We start from the raw sequence: 20,489 nt of genomic DNA, 5'->3' as shown, positions 1-20,489 counted from the left end.
TGACGATTTTAAACCGTCCGTAGGCGTGAATGTGAATGTGAGTGTGAATGGTTGTTTGTCTATATGTGCTCTCCGATTGGCTGGTGACCAATTCCGGGTATACCCTGCCTCTCGCCCAAGCTCAGCTGAGAAAGGCTTCAAGCACACCTGTGACCCTAGTGAAGCTGAGCGCTGCAGAGAATGGATGGATGGATGAATCTAACCTTTTTTTTTTTTTCGGCTGTTAGGTCAAGCAGAATGGAGGATCTGTATCCCTTTTACGCCGGAACAGTTTTACTGTGTCACAGTGGAGTTTTTAAGCTGCCGCTGTGGGTTCTTAGTATTATAAGTGATATTTATTCAGAATCTTAGTCGATCAGTCTAAAAGAACAAAACAGTAATTGTAAACAAGATGAGAAAAGTAAATCATTACATATCTGGAATAATGAAACATTAGATATGAGAGTTGTATGGGGCAGTAGTGCTACACCTTGTGAGGGAAGGACAGGACAAGATAGGACAGGACAAGGACAGGAGAAGAAGCATGCAGGACCAGGGACGTGTACAACTTCAGTGGTGGGAGTGACTGTAAATTTTAAAGGTCTATAGGACGAGTGTGTGAGTGAGGGAATACTCATGCAATTCGCATATTCATGAGATATTTGTCACAATAAGTGAGTGACCCCACACCCAGCAAATACGTCGCAGGGGTGTGTGCATGAAGACACAAAATTGACACTGTTTTGAATGCACAATGGCTGATGGAAGTGTACTGCAATTACTGTGCCTGCACCGTGGTGGCTGAGGACCCCACAAACCAGGCAGGGATGAAAACTCCACAGCAGGTCCCACAGCCCGCAGGGGACTACCTGGCCCCCCCACAAGAAGAGGAAGAGCTGTCCGCAGCGGGACGCAAGGAATGGAGAGAAGAGGAGGAAGCAGGCCCGAGGAGCGACAGGGGGGTCACAAAAAACACAAGCACATAAATGAATAAGAAAAAATGAAGAGAATGACAAATATAATAATAATAAAACAACAAAAACAACCTCGACAACAAAAAATAAAGAAGTCAAAAGTTTACTTTTACACTTACAAAATAGTCTTGTTATTGTCAGATGGCACACTACCCAGGCAAAAGACTCAAGAGTCTAGATTTAGCACGTTGAGGAAGGTTGACCAGCTATCTACGTATATATGTAATAGATTTTTTTCATTCTGCTGATATTTTTTCCAACGCAATATATTCTATGATGAGATTTAGCCAGTGATTGATGTTAATAGCGCGTTTGTTTTTCCAGTTGAATAAAATTATTTTCTTAGCGCCAGCTAACGCGACGAGTAATGATTGTGAATATTCATTAGGGAGATCGATTATGCGCAAGTCACCAAGTATGCACGATCTTGGGGAAAGTGGAATCCTGAAATTCAAAACATAAGAGAGTTTCTGTGTAACCGAAGACCAAAAGCATTGAATTGGTGTGCATTCCCATATATCATGAAAATAGGTGTCTGGGGTATTTTTGGTGCATTGCGCGCATATATTAGATGGAGAGAAACCCATTTTATGCATAGTGTACTGAGGAAAGTGTGTTCTATGGAGCACTTTATATTGTATAAGCTGTAAACTTGTGTTTTTTGTCATTCTAAACGTATAGTTACATATCTGTATCCAGTAGTTACGGTCAGCGGACATGGTAAGGTCCTCTTCCCATTTAGTGATTGGTAAGTGCATTGATTTAGTGCATGAAATGAATTTATAAACTTTTGAGAGATTTATTTTCCTTTGTGGAAGAAGCTTCACTATTTGCTTGACAAACTCCGGCAGTTCGAGGGTGCTCTGGAGTGTTGCTATTCTTTTTTCTATTGCTGCTTTTAATTTATTATATTGAAGAAAGTTTCCACCTGTTATTTGGAATTATTGGAACAGTTCATCACGTGTCCTAGAAATATTATTATATTAATACTATTATATTAATAGTTGTTGCAGGTGGTCAATTCCATGTTGTTCCCATGTGCTAAAATGAAGGGGTATATTATTAATTTTGAAATCTGGATTATGCCAGATTGGGGAGAGCATAATGGGAGCTAATTGAGATCTTGCAGATTCTAAACTTTTCCACCAAGCCGTTAAGGTGGATGCGATTATTGGGTTCGAGAAGCATTTATGGAGTTTAAGACTTGTGGAAATACAGTAAATGGGAGTTTTGGGAGTTTGATGTTGTTGCAGTCTATTTGTTCCAATTCTAGACAAGAATGATGCTCCTCATTGTGGTGCATCCATTTGATGAGGTATTGTAATTGGTTAGCTAAATAATAGTGCTTAAAGTTTGGAGCCTTTAGGCCTCCCTCCTGTTTACTTTTCTGAAGAGTGTATACACTAATTCTATTTTTCTTATTTTTTGACTATAACCTTATGACAGCAGAATCTAATGTTTGAAACCATTTAAATGTGGTCTTAAAATTGAGAAGAACTAATTTATTTTGAGGTGAGATTTTCATTTTTATTCTTCCCAGTAGTGATATAGGCAAGTTATTCCAGCGTTTTAAATCCTCTGAGATTGAGTAGTGTGTAATTTAGATTGGTTAGCTCTGGATGGATGGATGGATCTATCCATGCTTTGCCTGGTCATACACTTAAAAATGTTTTGGCGCTAGGTGTCGCACATCGGCAGTCGTGACACATATTTTGAGGAAAAAACACAATTAAAAACATTTCATTTGAATGTTTTAAGGATACCATGATCTGCACATTTAGAATTACATTTGAAAAACAAACTAACTCCTTTAAATGTGAATTAAAGACACTCATAATTCAATTTCAAAAGTCGCAGAGCCACAGTAGGATGAAAGAACCACATGCTGCTTTGGAGCCGTGGGGTGGAAAGCCCTGGATCTGTATGGCTTTAGGACATGTATACTTTAAGTATTTGTGGCAGCATGGTGAAGTAGTGGTTAGGATGTCTACCTCACAGTTCTGAGATCCTGGGTTAAGGCCTTCCTGTGTGGAGTGTGCATGTTTTCTCCAGGTACGGTGACTTCCTCACACGTTCCAAAAGCATGCGTGTTAAATTGATTTTAGACTCTAAATTGCCCATCGGTGAGAATGTGAGTGTGAATGGATGTTTGTCTATATCTGCCCTGCAATTGATTGGCGACCAGTCCAGGGTGTAAACCACCTCTCATTCAAAGTCAGCTGGGATAGGCTGTAGATCACCTGTGATCCGATTGAGGACAAGTGCTGCAGAAAATGGATGGATGGCTGTGTAATTTCCTCTTGGATGTGGAAGTCGTGGAGAAAAGAAATCTTTTTATAGCTGCGACTGTCACTGTGAGTCCTGGCGTTGACTCTGACTGCCTGTCACTGTGATTCTGCATCACATACAATATGCTGAGTGCAGGTCAGGAGATGCCTTTGTAGTGCAGTCAATCAAGAATACACGTATTGCGGCGAGAACTCATCTCTGAAAAGCATATCTCACAGTACACGTAATGCCGGGAGACGTACAGCATCCCGAAGGTGAGGTGATCCATCAAAAGTATTTACAGGGATGTTTCTACTCTGGATAGCAGTGGTGGGAAGCGACAAAGTACAAATAATTCATTACTGTTCTTAAGATCTTTCATGTATTTCAGTATAAATTTTCTGATGACTGTTTTATTTTTTCTCATACATTTGAAAACTTACATGGTCAAAATAAGCTTGTTACTTTTCTCATCCTCTCCTTGATCAAGTACATTTTAGAGTCTGAACCTTTTTTTTTTTTTCAATGTTATGAAGTAAAGGAGTTGAATCAGTACTTCTACACAGGGGCATTGCCAGAGATTTTTGGCCCTGTGAAAAGAAATCTGACAGAGTCACCCCACTGCCGGCCATCAGGCCAGTTGAAAATGTTGATAGTTGTACATAAAACATTCATTTTGGTAATATTTTTGACTATTACCATGTTTGGCGGCACGGTGGCCGACTGGTTAACACATCTGCCTCACAGTACTGAGGACTGGGGTTCAAATCCCGGCCCCGCCTGTGTGGAGTTTGCATGTTCTCCCCGTGCCTGCGTGGGTTTTCTCCAGACACTCCGGTTTCCTCCCACATCCCAAAAACATGCGTGGTAGGTTGATTGAAAACTCTAAATTGCCCGTAGGTGTGAATGTGAGTGCGAATGGTTGTTTGTTTGTATGTGCCCTGCGATTGGCTGGCAACCAGTTCAGGGTGTACCCCGCCTCCTGCCCGATGACAGCTGGGATAGGCTCCGGCACGCCTGCGACCCTAGTGAGGAGAAGCGGTACAGAAAATGAATGGATGTATATTACCATGTTTGTGAAAAGAACAATGCCAGATTCATGCAATAGAAGTATTCTCTAAGCAGGCGGTGACAGTCCTAAACTCCTTACCAAACATTATATTGCAGAGATAGCTGATGCTATCTCGACTATTAAAATCGTAATCGACAATAGACTTTTCATTGCAGAACAATTTATTTTCCTTAGTTTTTTTAAAATCAACATAATAATCAATTCATGTAACACACAGCTGTTCACCTCCCTCCTCAGTGGGGACTTGGGCATGTTCAAGTGGGGGTGACTGACAGAAAAACAGCTCCTGCTGCTCCTCTTAACATATCTGTTCCGAACGTGCATCATTTTTTGACTGATTGAATATGAGCAGAGCAGCTTGCTAATAGTTTGCCTGAATCGATTATGTAACTAAAACAAGAGTCAGAAATATGAGCTTTATTGGGGAGAATAGTGAGCTAGGTAATAAGTTAGGAAAAGACAACACGCTGACGTTCCAGAACTTTCCATCACATGAACTACTAACAGACTCACATTGCGTATGAAAAAACTGGGTTGATATACTGTTGAACCTTCTCTTCTTTCTCCTGTCTGAGCTTCTTTCCTTTTCTTATTTAGAGCATCTTGCCATCTCCGACTTCTCCTTATTCTCTCCTTTTTAATGCCCCTTCTTATACTTTGCCAGGGAATTTTTCACACAAGTATCTGTACTACAGTAACAGTAAAAGATACGTGAGTATGAGTAGTTTTGCCTCCTCTGTTTACAGTACACATAATGCTTGGAGACTTACCCTATCACGAAGGTGAAGAAATCCATCAAAAGTATTTATGGGAATGTCTCTAGTCCAGATATCAGAGCTCAAATATGAATGAAAGTGTTGTATTTTGTATGGGAAAGGAAATAGCTGCAAGTGACCATCTGTCACACTGATTTGGGAACACGGCTAAATCACAGCGATGAATGATGCATCGTGTGTATCAACATCTGGACGCTGATATCAACGCAATGCAAGCAGTCTCAGCCCGCAATTGACCCACATAGGGTATTTACTCAGGGATCAGTGCCAGATAATCCTGACGAGTTTAATGAAAGTCTCTTTTTGTGGATCTTTTGGGGTGAGCAGTGTTGCCACAGTTACTTTGAAAAAGTAACAAATGCATTGCGTGCTTAGCACGCCAGTAAAGCTATATTCTTAAAGTGTCAATAAAAAAGTAACAACAATCACATACACTTTTTACTAAGGAAAATAACTAAAATAGTGGAGCGATAGTGAAGCCGAGCATTTCTTTGCACTATTATATTACCGTACCGTCACTGTGGATTGTATGATGAACCTCGCAGTCCTTTTCCACAAAACAATTGGAGGGATGTGGTCTGTGTTATTGTCAAAATTGTAATGGACAGATGGATTGCTCCACCTGTGAGTCATTATCCACAAATGATTCCTTGTTGAATGTCAGTGTTGACTCAAAAGTAACTAGTGATAGTTTGATGAAGAAACTGTAATCTGCTTAACGCCTTACAGTGCTTGTTACTCAAAATGACCACCATTTAAGAGTAACATGTTACTGGCATCGCTGGGCGTGAGCAGGTTGGCAGGATTCTGGGAAAACAAACAGACAAACAAATAATTTTCTTGTTTCGTCTCTGGTTTGCAGAAGCGAGACGGTGCTGCATCAGTTCTGCTGCCCTGCCCCTGAGCATCCTGAGGCTGACACAAGTGGCACGTCCAGGTATGACAGACGAATTGTATGTGTGTTGGTTTTTTTTTTTGTGTGTGTTTTGGGCAAGATTTTCATCTGTAGTTGACATGGTCAATAGGTACAGAGAGACCTGCACAAATGACTGAAAAGGCTGTAATATGCATGCCAGGCCAATAGTTGGCAATAGTGAAGAAACAGCAGCTGCTTGTCTTATCCAAAACCAGCTTCTGACCACTGTAAATAATACTGCAGAAATAATATTATATATATATAATATTTTTCACACGGTGGTATAGTGGTTAGCACATCCGCCTCACAGTTCTGAGGTTGGGGGTTCAAATCCGGATTCCGGCCATCCTGTGTATACAGTTTCCATGTATTATCGAAATGCTTGCGTGGGTTTTCTCCAGGTACTCCGGCTTCCTCCCACATTCCAAAAAACAGTTTCCTAGGTTAATTGAAGACTAAATTGTACTTACTTGTGTGAATGGCTGTTTGTCTGTAAGTGCCCTGCGACTGGCTGGTGAACAGTCCAGGGCGTACCCTGCCTCTTGCCCAGAATGAGCTGGGTTGGCTCTTGCTCACCCGTGACCCTAAAGAGAATAAGTGATATAGAAATTGATGAATGGGTTTATAATTTAAGTGTCACAATATCAATTAAAAAATACAAATGTGCGTGCAAAGAATTGTGTTTTTTCTTTATGTCTGTGTAGATTCTCAGTAATCAAGGTTATCGTAATCTGCAAAGGTTGAATCGAGGCAGGAGGACTCTTCTTCAATTTAGTTTTTCCCCCCTTATTTTTCCTTAAAAAATTCAAAAACAATATAAGCAATTATGCTATTAGGATTACAAATTACATGCTATTAAATGTCATTAAATGTTATTCAATCTTATTAAATGCAGTTTTATTTTCTGCTTTTAAATGTGCTCCTAAAGCCTGAGCTGATAAAATGCTTTTCTTTGTTTGATCAAATGGTTATCATTGTTCTATTTAATTTAATTTAATTTAATTTAATTTAATTTAATTGTATTTTATTTTATTGTATTTTATTTTATTGTATTTTATTTTATTTTATTGTGAGTCAGCCGGTCACAGTAACAAAATTTGGAAAAAAATACATAGTAGTGGTAATAAAAATAAATAAAAATAAAAACGTAAAATTCTAAATGGCTTTCTTGTTCCCTCTTCTTTGAACCACACTGAAAAAAAGTCCTTTGAATATGCTTAATTTGAACATGTGCTTCGGTTGCACATGATTAAAATATGTTATACTAACATATTAATTGATTATTTATGAGGAAAAGATGGGAAAATTACATCAGTTAGCACATTTTAATCATGTGTGACTGAAAATTAGGTACTTTTTTTTTTTTTTTTTTTTTTTTTTTTTTTTTTAGCACGCTTAGACGGTCCCTATTGGTCATGACTGGAGCCACCTTGACGTCTGACATTTCCTTTGCGGACAGAGGGTGCACACTAACTTTATTTGACTCACTTCTGCAATCTCCAGATAAGCGCAAGAACTATAATAGCCTTGAGGGTAAGAAAGTCTTGGACAGGAACATTAATACTGTAGATCAAGCTCCTCCATTGTCGTCCTTTATTTACACTCCTTTATCCATCTCTCTGGTTGGAACTGCTTTTCGCCTCATTGTTTCCTTGGTTATCAGCATTCACTGAGTCAATTCAGCTGTTTACTGTCATCAGTCACACTATCAATGTAATGATGTCCTCTCCTATTGTCTCCTTGTTTGTAATGGGCAAGCATCATATTCATTGTAAGTCTCCAACATGGCCATTACATGAAGGTTTATTGTTATACCGAATGACATTTTGTTCAGTGTGCAGCTGACCGCACAAATTCCGGTGTGTCTGTGTGTTTGTGTGTGTGCACTCGTGGTCACAGATGCAGCCACATTAAATGCGTCGTAACAAATAGCCATCATGGCCTCCATGGTATTGAGCACAGCGGCCTGAGTCAGAGCAACGAGCATCGATATCATCAATACACGATCGCCCCTAGCAACCTGGCGATGACGCAACAGCCGTCACTGCCATAGTAACGAGGGGACGATAAAAACGAGCCATTTTGCCTTCTGTTTGGTGCGTGGGCAGTTGTGGGTTTCATAGTACAGTGATGAGTTGATGTGTGTGTGTGCGTTTTTTGTGTGTGCGTGTATTAGTGTGTGTGTTTGTGTGCGTGCGTGTATGTGTTTGTTCTCTTTATTTTTATATAATCCTCAGACAGCAAATTGGATTTACAGGCGGCAGTAAAAACGTACAGCAACATATCAAAATAAGGATGTGGAAATAAAATCCTAATTGAAGCTGCAATGAACGAGCCCCTGCTTCCTTTTGGGGCTCATTTCGGTGAATTCCCTATGAGGAGTTTGCCTAGTATGAGCCCTGGAATTTGCCCAAAATGTGTTCTTCAAACCAAAATGGCTGACTTCCTGATCAGTTTCAGTCCTTGAGACTTGAGAAATGTCCACCCAATTATGTGTCCAGTGACTTTTTTTTTTTTTTTGGAAAGGGGGCTCATATTTGGACCCCTAAAATACCGTACTTACATTTTCATCAGGAAATAAGCACTTGCAAAAAGTGAGTTTTGGGGCATTTTGAGGCCCCTAAATATGTATTTAATTCAGACTACTGTACCTGACCAAAACCCAGGCAAGCATGGGGAGAACATGAAAACTCCACACAGGAAGTCCGGAGTGAGAGTCAAACCTAAAACCACAGAACTGTGAATTGTTCTAACCACTAGGCCAATGTCATGAAAATCCATCCATCCATCAATTTTCTATTCATTAGGATTGCAGATAAACCCTAAACTGGTCGTCAATCAATTTCAGTGTCATGAAAATAGAATAACATTTCTTAAAATTTTAAATGGCATCCAATTAATTATGCGTATACAGCAGTGTTTCCCAACCTTGATTTACTTATTGCTTTTTGCATGACAAAAGTCTCACAGCACATCCCCCAAACGAAAATATCACAATGTACCTTCTGTCATCTTGTGGAAGAGCATTTCAATGTTATACTTATCACTATCTGTTGCTGGCATACAAAATGAAAATATATATATTATTTGTCGAAAATAAATAATAATCTTCAGACCAGTAAGGTGAAATTGGATAATTGTACTCAAATATGCCACGTCACACAGGTTGGGAATCACTGGTATACAGGATTAGAAGTCAAATTTCCACCGGGTTGGATCCAGATCGCACATTTGGCACCAATTTAAATTGAACATGGAAAGTCCCATTGAATGTGTTCAGAGGCTTATACTGAATCTGCATTCAATCTCATCAGATCAACTTGCAATTTGTGGAGCTCATGGGAGATCTCATTGCATTCTGCTCACTAGTGTTGGATGAGAAATTTGGCATTTTTTTTTTTTTTTTGGAGATAATACCATTCACGACGGTTTAGTTTTCATGACAAACCTTTATGATTTGCAGCTCTTCTCCTTTCCTTCCTCTGTCGCGATGACAGCACTGTGACACCCACGCAGCGGTGCAAACATGTCCAGTCGGCTGTGATGACAAGAAGCAGACATTTAACACTAACGTGGTGCCACGTGACAACATGTTCTGTACAAAAAAAAAAATCAACCTTCCTTCCCCTCTTGTGAGGTCATGAGCAAAAACCAATTTATGTATACGCATTGCAGCACTATTTGATTTCTTTTAACGCACAAATGGCCCAGCACATTTGTGGATGAGGTAAAAAGCGATAGTTAAAGGGGAGTTTACAGTTTTCAAACTGGGAGAAAAAGTTTAATTTAACTTCACTTCACTCCCCCCTCGAGTTTTTGAACAAATCTATGTCCCTCACCAATGTGAACGTAGACCAGACATGCACTATACAAACGTGCACCATGACCAAGCCGATGTTAGCCACAGCTGCACATTGCTAGTATGATTTATTCATGATGCAGTGTTGAAAAACACTAAGGGTTCGATTTTCGTGAACAGCGTAAATCCTGGGTGGCGGACGGCGCAACTGTGGGCCAGAGGCGAGTTAGACCGGTATTGGTAATTTCCTACACGAGCTTAAGCCGGCAGATCTGAGAGTGGGCAGGTCCGCCACTGTGGAAGTGTTAAAATCCGACCTCAGTCGCGGCTCCTCTCGTTCTCTAAATGTAGTGCAACTGACAGTCTTGAGGGAGACATGGTACTGGATTCTCAGTGCGGAAAATGACGACGCATAATCGCAGTGATTCGTGGATGAGGGGAGCATTGTCACTGCTCTGGCTATGGTGTGGCAACAGATGATGTGATAACCACAGGTGACTGAAATATAGTATGTCAGGGGAGCTCAGTATGTCTGCCTGCGCCCTGATCAATTTCACCAAAATCATGTTAGACCAGCGGTCAAGCTTGCGCCAGGACTAAACGTGGCTGTAAATTTAGATACATTTTCTGACACCAAATTGTCACTCCTCCAGGCACTTTGCCAAGGACACTCTCTTGCTGCGCCAGAATGCCAAGCTTGGCACAGACCGGTTTGACAAATTGGCAAACACGTGCAGCGAGCCTCGCGCTTGCATGAAACCCGCCGCTGCAGATGTTGTATTTTTTGGAATGTACAATCAATTAACAACCAAAAACAGGAGATAAACTTTCTTGTTGAGCAGTACCATTGCTAATCCCGCTTCGGTCTTGAATCCTCTTATGCGTCTCATTTGGCCCCTCCACCTCTGAAAGGCAGCTTCTATGTTTAACCGTGGCAAGCTAAAGTGCTGCGCAAGTATGTGATTCTCACTCCCTGATGCCTTAAAGAGAGGCCACTGGCAGCTCTTTCATTTTGCCTGAGGCTGGACCGCATCCAGGTACATATGTTTACTCTTGTTTTGTCTCGGGAGCTGTCCAATTCCTCCTTTTTAACTTTTGTTGCTAACTGGAGGTAAATCATCCCACCAAGGAAACAAGTCTGCGAGGCTGCGGCGTGTGCCCGTGTGTGCACGGCAAATGATAGACATCTCGTTCACACCTTCTGTCGCTACAGTCTCTGATAAGATAATCTTACACGGGCACGGCATATTAAATTAAATTATTAAATTAATATTAAATTAAAATTAGAGGCCTAAAATGGGGCCAAAGAGTGATGATTTTTCAAAAGATAATTTTAATAATTTTCTACTGTTAGATCATGTAGACGTTTTCATATATATGACAAAAAGTGTTTTTTTAACTGCAACCCTTCCTTTAATGTTTGTGAAAAAAAAAAAGTAAAATAGTTAATTCTAATAGAAAATAATTGTCCATTTATCCATCCATTTTCTGAGCCGCTTATCCTCACAAGGGTCGCGGGAGTGCTGGAGCCCATCCCAGCTATCTTCGGGCGAGAGGCGGGGTACACCATGAATTGGTCGCCAGCCAATCGCAGGGCACATACTATATAAACAAACAACCATTCGCACTCACATTCACAACTACGGGCAATTTAGACTCTTCAATCAACCTACCACGCATGTTTTTGGGATGTGGAAGGAAACTGGAGTACCCAGAGAAAACCCACGAAGGCACAGGGAGAACATGCAAACTCCACACAGGCTGGGCCGGGATTTGAACCCCAGTCCTCAGAACTGTGAGGCAGATGTGCTAACCAGTGGCCTACCATGGCGCCTTCCTTTAACTATAACTAACCAAATATGTCATGAACAAATAAAACATTGTTGAGTATGTCAGGTTGTTTATTTGATGAATATTTTTTCATTCTATTATTTACAGTAAATCATTGAACCAAGTATTCAATGAGATAAATACAAATATGTAGGCGTAAAAGTGTATGTATATTATGTAATTCTATAATAAATAGTAATTCAAAATGTGAAACTGTATTCAGTCTAATTATTTAAATTATTATTCACTAACCAATTATTTCATATATATTTCATATATCAATTAAAACTACATAAAATGTGTTTGCAAACTACAGTATGTAAAATAGTTCATCCATCCATCCATTTTCTGAGCTGCTTCTCCTCACTAGAGTCGCGGGCGTGCCGGAGCCTATCCCAGCTATCATCGGGCAGGAGGCGGGCTACACCCTGAACTGGTTGCCAGCCAATCGCAGGGCACATACAAACAAACAACCATTCGCACTCACATTCACACCTACGGGCAATTTAGAGTCTCCAATTAATGCATGTTTTTGGGATGTGGGAGGAAACCGGAGTGCCCTGAGAAAACCCACGCAGGCACGGGGACAACATGCAAACTCCACACAGGCGGGACCGGGGATTGACGCTCTAAAAATAGTTCATTTTAAGAAATAATAATTCTCATTATTTATTGTATATGTATTATTTAACTAAATATAGTCAAGTAACTGCAATCAATTAGCATTTTTTAATCGGATAAATACATATAAATAAAAATTAATTAACACATTTAAATGAAGCACTTTAAAAGAAATACTGAATTTATGCAACAAATACCGGTAACAGTTCATTTTAATAATACAATAATCAGTCATGCTCATCTTCAACTTTTACTATTTGGAATGAAGTTAAATATAATTTCTCAACCTACTATCTAATAGCAAAAATATATACTTACATGTATATGTAAATGTGTTCTGTTTGACTAATATCTTTTGACAGATGTACACTTGTGACTTATGTACTACGTGCAGACTGTGAGTTGGCTGGGGGGATGGCTCACATACAATTGTATTACAGAAGCTTTTTGCAGTGCATATCCATAAATTGCTCAACTCTTGCGTTTTAAACCCTCTCATGTATTCTAATGTACTCTAATGTATTCTGATGCAGCGTTCTCCATGCGCGTCCTCCTCGTTTCCGCTGCCTTTCTGTTCTATTTGCAACTGATCCCGACTCGCTCCAGTTCATTTGAGAGACAATGCTTCTCTTGTGGTCTTATTTCTGAGTGGGATATTGCTATATAACAAAAATAACAATACAAAAATAACAAGAGGAACTCTCAGGGTGCGCTCACGAATAGGATGTTTAACCTGCCTGCTGTTGTTCAGCCTTCAGATTGTAAAAATGAACAGCATTTGTATGCGTTACACTTGTGAATACAACCCCAATTCCAATGAAGTTGGGACGTTGTGTTAAACATAAATAAAAACAGAACACAATGATTTGCAAATCATGTTCAACCTATATTTAATTGAATACACTACAAAGACAAGATATTTAATGTTCAAACTGATAAACGTTATTATTTTTAGCAAATAATCATTAACTTAGAATTTTATGGCTGCAACATGTTCCAAAAAAGCTGGGACAGGGTTTGGGAACTGAGGACACTAATTGTTGAAACTTTGTAGGTGGAATTCTTTCCCCTTCTTGCTTAATGTACAGCTTCAGCTGTTCAACAGTCCGGGGTCTCCGTTGTCGTATTTTACGCTTCATAATGCACCACACATTTTGAATGGGAGACAGGTCTGGACTGCAGGCAGGCCAGTCTAGTACCCGCACTCTTCTACTACGAAGCCACGGTGTTGTAACAAATGCAGAATGTGGTTTGGCATTGTCTTGCTCAAATAAGCAGGGGGGTCCATGAAAAGACGTTGCTTGGATGGCAGCATATGTTTCTCCAAAACCTGTATGTACCTTTCAGCATTAATGGTGCCTTCACAGATGTGTAAGTTACCCATGCCATTGGCACTAACACAGCCCCATTCCATCACAGAGGCTGGCTTTTCAACTTTGCGTCCATAGCAGTCCGGATGGTTCTTTTCCTCTTTGGCCCGGAGGACAATTTTTGGCACGGAGGACAATTTCCAAAAACAATTTGAAATGTGGACTCGTCGGACCACAGAACACTTTTCCACTTTGCATCAGTCCATCTTAGATGAGCTTGGCCCCAGAGAAGCCGGCGGCGTTTATGGGTGTTGTTGATAAATGGCTTTTGATTATTTGCTAAAAACAATCAAGTTTATCAGTTTGAACATGAAATATCTTGTCTTTGTAGTGTATTCAATTAAATATAGGTTGAACATGATTTGCAAATCATTGTATTCTGTTTTTATTTATGTTTTAACAGAACGTCCCAACTTCATTGGAATTGGGGTTGTACACTGAATGAACAAATAAGTGTTTTGAGGACAGGGAGGCAAGCAATCACAATACAATATTAGTCAAATGATGATCAAAGCTCACAGGAGACATTATGGAAAATTGACTTTTGAATAGCTTGTATAAAAATAGTCAGATCTCTGCAGTTCCTGTCCACCCATCAAGTGTGAAATTACATAGCATAGTAAATTTGAGCTGTGCATTTCCCAAAATGTGTCTGTGAGCGACGCGTTAAATATCACCATCACACAAAGTTTCTCTTCCCATGACTTTGTCAGACTTGACTTGAACACTATCATGACAAAGCTAAAATATAATCACAGCTGCAGTGTTGTTGGCTGCACAAATTATTGTTAGCTAACAGCAAAAATCAAAAAGTAATTGAGGGAGAATGTGTATGTCACACAACCCGTAATTGCTATTGTCCAGGTTGTCCATCATTTGTTAGCTCACAGGAAATTTGAAAACACAAATTTAATACCCTCAGAGTGGAAATCTACACTCGCCCAGAGTTTTCTTTTATGAAAATAACATTTATCATTCCGGGGACCAGAAAACTGGTATGTCACCAGGAAACATTGGCAATGTAGTGAACATGGCCAGAAGGTCATTATTCATCATACAACACACAATCACGGTTTCACTAAAGAAAAACACCCACTAAACACACACTTGTTACAGTGTAGGGAGAAATAAAGTGTTGCAAAAAAAGCAACGTTAAGCTACAACCATGGTTGTGGCTTTATTTTCCGCAAAGCATTTTGGGAGTACCAAAGCTTTCACCGTCGTTACAACATATATTTTTTTCATACTACTGGAGTTCACAGCATCAGTTCATTATTATTTGAGTAAGTTTGAACTCCATGTGAAAATACAGGAATAGGAAAATTGCGCTGACTCGTCTCTCTCAACATGAAGTGTAGATGCAAAAGTGGAGTTAATTTATTACATCTCTGAAGAGTTAATCTAACATCATGTAATAACCCCTACTCTGGACACCATTCAAATCCGAAAAAAAAATAAAAATCATACTTAGGGACTTACAATCACCTTGCAAAAATTTCATTTTTATTTTTTTTAAATTTTAAGTCGGCTATCCTGTGTTCAGCGTTGGTCACGTGGCGTTCCGCATATAGCGAATTGGGCAGCTCTGTGATGACATGTTGCCTCCACGAGTCAAAATGAAATGCATACTTTTTCTTTCTTAATGCTTGCTCAAGCAATTTGTAGCCACATGGCTTTGGCCCTGCTGTCGCGGTGGCGGAGTTAGCTGTAGCTCATTTGCATGAGACAGAACCGCTCCCTCGAAACACCCTAAAAAAAAGCAGGTGTAAAGACTGTTATAATTCTCAATCCCTGGGATATTTTGACAAAAGCATGTCACACAATTAAATTTTAGTTAAAAAAAACAAAAAAACAAAATCAATACGGGATTGATATGGCTTTTTGCTGCCCTCAATTCACCTTTGGCAGATTTTCAGTGGTAATGTCGTGTAAAAGAGCAATGTTTGTCCAACGGTGGACAGGAGCTGGGATTAAAAAACAGGGAATTATTGAAGGGAGCCATGATAAACCATGTTGACGCTGCATGCACTGTGTGTGTGTGTATATATATATATATATATATATATATATTGTACTTCTAGCAAATGATTGTTTGCAAAATATCTGCAGAGGCTGATGAAGTTATCTTAAAGTCATGTTTGACTTTGACGATATTGTCTTGCAAGCGCATGCAGACATTCTCGTTCTCTTGCTACAATTCATGCTAGGAACACAGCGAGTTCACACACCATAGCACTAACTTTGCAACTGGGCCATTGTTTCCACTATGTATTTTATGTTTAATACAGAGCGCGTCGAAACAATCTCCCTATAGTGCTGTTTTTGAAGTGAAGTTTCTCGAGGCTGTCGATGCCTAGGTTTGCTTCATGTCTTATTTTTCCATTGGTTCAAGAGTCAAACATGACTAATCTTGCCTAGCGACAGAAATGTGTGGCAGACATGCTAACCACTAGTACACCATGCTGCACCAGTTTAAATATAATGGCCTACGCAAAAGATAAGAACGGTCAGTCCAGATGGGACGTAACCATTTATTCCCAGCCAAAATATAGATAAAATAGATAATTCATAATTGTACATAATTAAACAATATTATATATATGATGACAATATCACAATAGAGTCTTGAGAGTAGATTTAAATGAATTCCTGCTGCAAACTGTGATGAAATTGTGTCCTGCTCTGCCTCCGGCCATCGCAATCATTTCCCACCTGCTGCTCCTCTCACAAACATAAGCACGCACATGCGCGCACACACACACACACACACACACACACACTTCACAGATGTGTTTTGAAGGTCAGGGACGGAGACAGCCGCTGATCGCTATCCGCTCTTATTCCCACAACAGCGGCCGTTTGCTGAGCCTGGAGGACGGTTCGTCCTCGGGTAGACCGGACGTGGAGGGCACCGCAGCCAAACGGGAGGGGCCCAGCGAGTACGAGATCTCCCTGGAGAACAAAAACAAACAGGTACGTCCTTCTCGAGGGGTCGTCAGGGACACATTGTAATTCAAGATTAGCTCTCATACACAACTGAAATGCTCTCGCTCTCACTCTCTCTCACACACACACGCGCGCACACACACACACTTGAAATTCTCCGACCCATAATTCCTGAAATCCTCTCACGCTTTATACAAAATGTTTTCATTTCTTTGCATCATACTGAAATGTTCTGATATGATTTACTTACTAAATGCTCTCATATAATGTACTTAAATGCGCTCATATATGATACTGAAACTGTAGCACACATCATACAGAATGCTCTTACACATACTGAAACACTCATATAATAAACTGAAATGCTTTCACACTTCATACAGAAATGTTCTGATATGATTTATTTACTAAATGCTCTCATATGATGCACTTAAATGCTCTCATATTATATACTAAAACTGTATAACACATACAGAATGCTCTCACACATACTGAAACACTCTCATATAATATACTCACACGGTATCTTGAAGTGCTGTTGTATGATATACCAAACTGCTCTCACACATCAAACTAATATACTGTAGATAAATCCTCTCATATAATATACCAAAACTCTCTCACACATCATAATGAACCAGTCTTATATAATATACTGAACTGCTTTCACACACAATGCTGAAATGCTCTCATATGATATATTTGAATTCTCTCACAAATTCCAAAACTCTCCCATTAAAGCTAATATACTGAAATTCTCTCATACATCATACTGCAATGTTCCCACCCAACATACTGAAACCCTCTCATGATATACTTTTTACACACACATCATGATATATGTGACGTATATCGTATCCACGTCATACTGAAATGCTTTCATATAATATGCTGAAATGCTTCAACACATTATCTTGAAATGCTGTCACATAATACACTGAAATGCTCTTTTACGATATACTGAAATGCTCTCACACATCCTCGAACCCTTTCATATGCAGTAATCCAGTATACGCAAAAATGTGTGTCAGTAGGGTGTTTATGGCTATTTCAGTATGATGTGTGAAAGCATTTTAGTACATTACATTAGTGCATTTCAATATAAGCTGTGAGAGCATTTTCTTATGTTATTACATTTAGTATGGCATTTTAGTAGTGTGTATGAGAAATAAACTTGATTTCCATGACGGCCCCTTATATTGGGGTGTGTTTTTCGCCCTTGGCTGTAGAGAGACGAAACGAGGTTTATCTTTGGGAATGAGGGGGACGAGGGGAGGGGGTAGGGGGGCTGCGAGGGTGACATTGGGTGCTGCAACAGCAGAAGCCCATTCAGATCTATTTCTGTCTCTGTTGACATGAAAGGGGAAAAAAAACGAACACCAGTGTTTCTACATCCACAGCGACAGGAGCATGAAAGATGCTAGGTTGCCATGGTAACTGCTAATAACGGCTTCTGTGTGTGTAAGTGCGCATTTTTGTGGGGTGTTCTCAGGATGTGCGTCGGCTGTCCTCCTTTTCTCTGCTCTGATTTTTCTTCTTCTTTAGTGGAAAGTTTGGCAGTGCAACTTTCCTAAACAATTTATTAGGCATGCCTGCTTATGAGAACCCACACTAGCATTCCGCCTATACCAAGATAAACATGCACAATTTTGTTCAGGTGGTATGTATCTATGACCCTAAAATCTCATCAATGTTTGCAAACGTTTATGTCCTGGTGAAATGCATTCACCGAAATGTCTTCTGGCATCTTGCACACGTCTCCCCAAAAAGTCACTCATTAGCGCCCCCTGGAAAGTTAAAATAAATTAGCCCCTGACACCAGTGTGCTCGACAAACACGCAATTGGGCGAATTCCAGGGCTTGTACTAGGAAATTTGTCAAAATGAACAATCATCCATCCATTTTCTGAGCCGCTTCTCCTCACTAGGGTCGCGGGTGTGCTGGAGCCTATCCCAGCTATCATCGGGCAGGAGGCGGGGTACACCCTGAACTGGTTGCCAGCCAATCGCAGGGCACATACAAACAAAAAACCATCCGCATCTCCAATTAATGCATGTTTTTGGGATGTGGGAGGAAACCGGAGTGCCCTGAGAAAACCCACGCAGGCACGGGGAGAACATGCAAACGCCACACAGTCGGGGCTGGGGATTGAACCCCGGTCCTCAGAACTGTGAGGCTGACGCTCTAACCAGTCGTCCACCGTGCTGCCATGAACAATCAATCCAAAATAAATTATTTTTTTTATTTTTTTGCCCAAACCAAATGTGGACTGGAACAGTACAGTACAGTACTGAGTTTTGAGCTTGAAATGAATGTAACCCAAAAGTCGATATACCACTGTATGTGCCTTGGCTCAATAAAGGTTGGAAAGCACTGCATTAGATACATATAATTATTATATGCATGATGTTTGTTTGCTATCTGCCATCCTCCAGCCATATTGGGTGCTAAAGGATAATAAATACGATTTAGTTGGAACTGTTTGTTCACAAACGCCTCAATAGTTAAAATGTGAATTCTTCACCCCACCGTCCTCTCTCCAGATAGAAGACCTGGAGCAGAAGTACGGAGGCCACCTCATCTCCCGACGGGCCGCCCGTCGCATCCAGACCGCCTTCCGTCAGTACCAGCTAAGCAAAAATTTCCAAAAGATCCGCAACTCGCTCTCGGAGAGCAAGCTACCCCGCCGGATCTCCTTGCGCCAACCCAGCCCCTCGGGACGGAACCGCAATAGCGCCCAGAGACACAGTTACTCTCTCCACCCGGGAGGGGGACAGATACCGCTACGTTCCAAGACGCCGCCTCCGCCGCCGTGCCGCTCCACTTCTCTGCCGCCGTCTCCCGCGTCCGCCCCAGCAGCGGCTGCCCCTCCGGCCACGGGACCGGCGCCCGCTCAAAGCTCTGGACCCTCGCTCTCACAGCTGGAGGACTGCTTCTCTGAACAAGTAAGCTGGAGTTATTATTTTTTCGACACCAAAAATGCTAATCTGTTCAAGGTGGTAGGTAACTGGAGACTAGCTCAGCTGACTTTGTGCAAGAGAAGCAGGGTATACCATGGAGCCTTTGTTTATAGCCGAGGCCATTTAGACTTACTGTGCGTGGTGTCTGCGTACGTATGCAGTTGTCGCGAGAGCCTTCCAGCGAGATCTCCGTGGAAGGAGGCGTCCATTACGGCAGTCAAAACGCGTCAGTGTCCTCTCTGTCCGGTTGAAGAGAGTTTTCAAATGATCAAATTGGATTTTTCATTTGTTGGACAATTATTTCGAAATAGTTAACGGGTAACGATTCAATTCTGATTTGCAACTCATTCGTTACTGTCAAAACGAATAGTGAATCGGGATTTTGAGGGCGAGTCCGCGTCCTAATTTTGACAAAACCATTCACACTCACATTCACATCTATGGACAATTTAGAGTCTCCAACATTCCTTCATATTCAATTCAGACATTCATTTGTGTTGTTCAATGAAAGGGTAGCACAGTGATTTTGTGTTTAGCACGTCGTGCCTCACAATTTGGTTCCCTGCGATTGACTGGCGTCCAGTCCAGGGTGTAAATTAATGGATGTTTAATTTAATGTAATTTAACAATAATTAAAGCGTCCTATTTTGAATATCCCCCCCAAAATAGCTGTTTGCTCAATTAAAGTTTCTGCAAAAGCCGTCGGAGCCAACATTCTACCTCAGCTTACATTTAAATTTGAACGCTTCATGTACATTATGCATCTGTCTGCGTTCAACTGAATTGTACTTCACTCTATATGACCTATACGTATAGAACTACTGCATTGTATTATTATTATTTTATTTTTTTATTCTTTAGTTAGTTGCCCCGAGAGAGAGAGAGAGAGAGAGAGAGAGAGAGAGAGAGAGAGAGAGAGAGAGAGAGAGAGAGAGAGAGAGAGAGAGAGAGAGAGAAACTGCATTTTGATTCTCTGTA

General features: G+C 40.6%; 1 protein-coding gene and 1 long non-coding RNA gene across 5 annotated transcripts in view; one reads left to right on the top strand and one right to left on the bottom strand.

Annotated features, from left to right (window-relative positions):
- iqsec3b (IQ motif and Sec7 domain ArfGEF 3b) overlaps window positions 1-20,489 on the top strand; it is a 68,367-nt gene that overhangs the window by 9,892 nt on the left and 37,986 nt on the right. For all 3 annotated transcript variants that reach the window (XM_061774221.1, XM_061774222.1, XM_061774223.1), the window contains exons 2-4: window positions 5,932-6,006; window positions 16,458-16,578; window positions 19,095-19,496. In XM_061774221.1, coding sequence (XP_061630205.1) covers window positions 5,932-6,006; window positions 16,458-16,578; window positions 19,095-19,496 — 598 coding nt within the window. The remainder of the gene's footprint in view (window positions 1-5,931; window positions 6,007-16,457; window positions 16,579-19,094; window positions 19,497-20,489) is intronic.
- LOC133478313 (uncharacterized) lies at window positions 15,112-19,801 on the bottom strand. 2 transcript variants are annotated; one of them, XR_009788649.1, is made up of 3 exons: window positions 19,645-19,801; window positions 19,333-19,488; window positions 15,112-16,557 (listed from the first exon to the last, which is right to left on the bottom strand). It is a non-coding gene; the product is annotated as an uncharacterized LOC133478313 (long non-coding RNA). The 2 variants fall into 2 exon arrangements; XR_009788650.1 differs by lacking the exon at window positions 19,645-19,801 and adding an exon at window positions 19,580-19,643.

The sequence above is a fragment of the Phyllopteryx taeniolatus genome, chromosome 5, assembly GCF_024500385.1.
Source record: "Phyllopteryx taeniolatus isolate TA_2022b chromosome 5, UOR_Ptae_1.2, whole genome shotgun sequence".
NCBI classification, from domain to species: domain Eukaryota; kingdom Metazoa; phylum Chordata; class Actinopteri; order Syngnathiformes; family Syngnathidae; genus Phyllopteryx; species Phyllopteryx taeniolatus.
The sequence above is the reverse complement of the archived record's forward strand: the minus strand, read 5'-3'. Positions and strand labels throughout refer to the sequence as shown.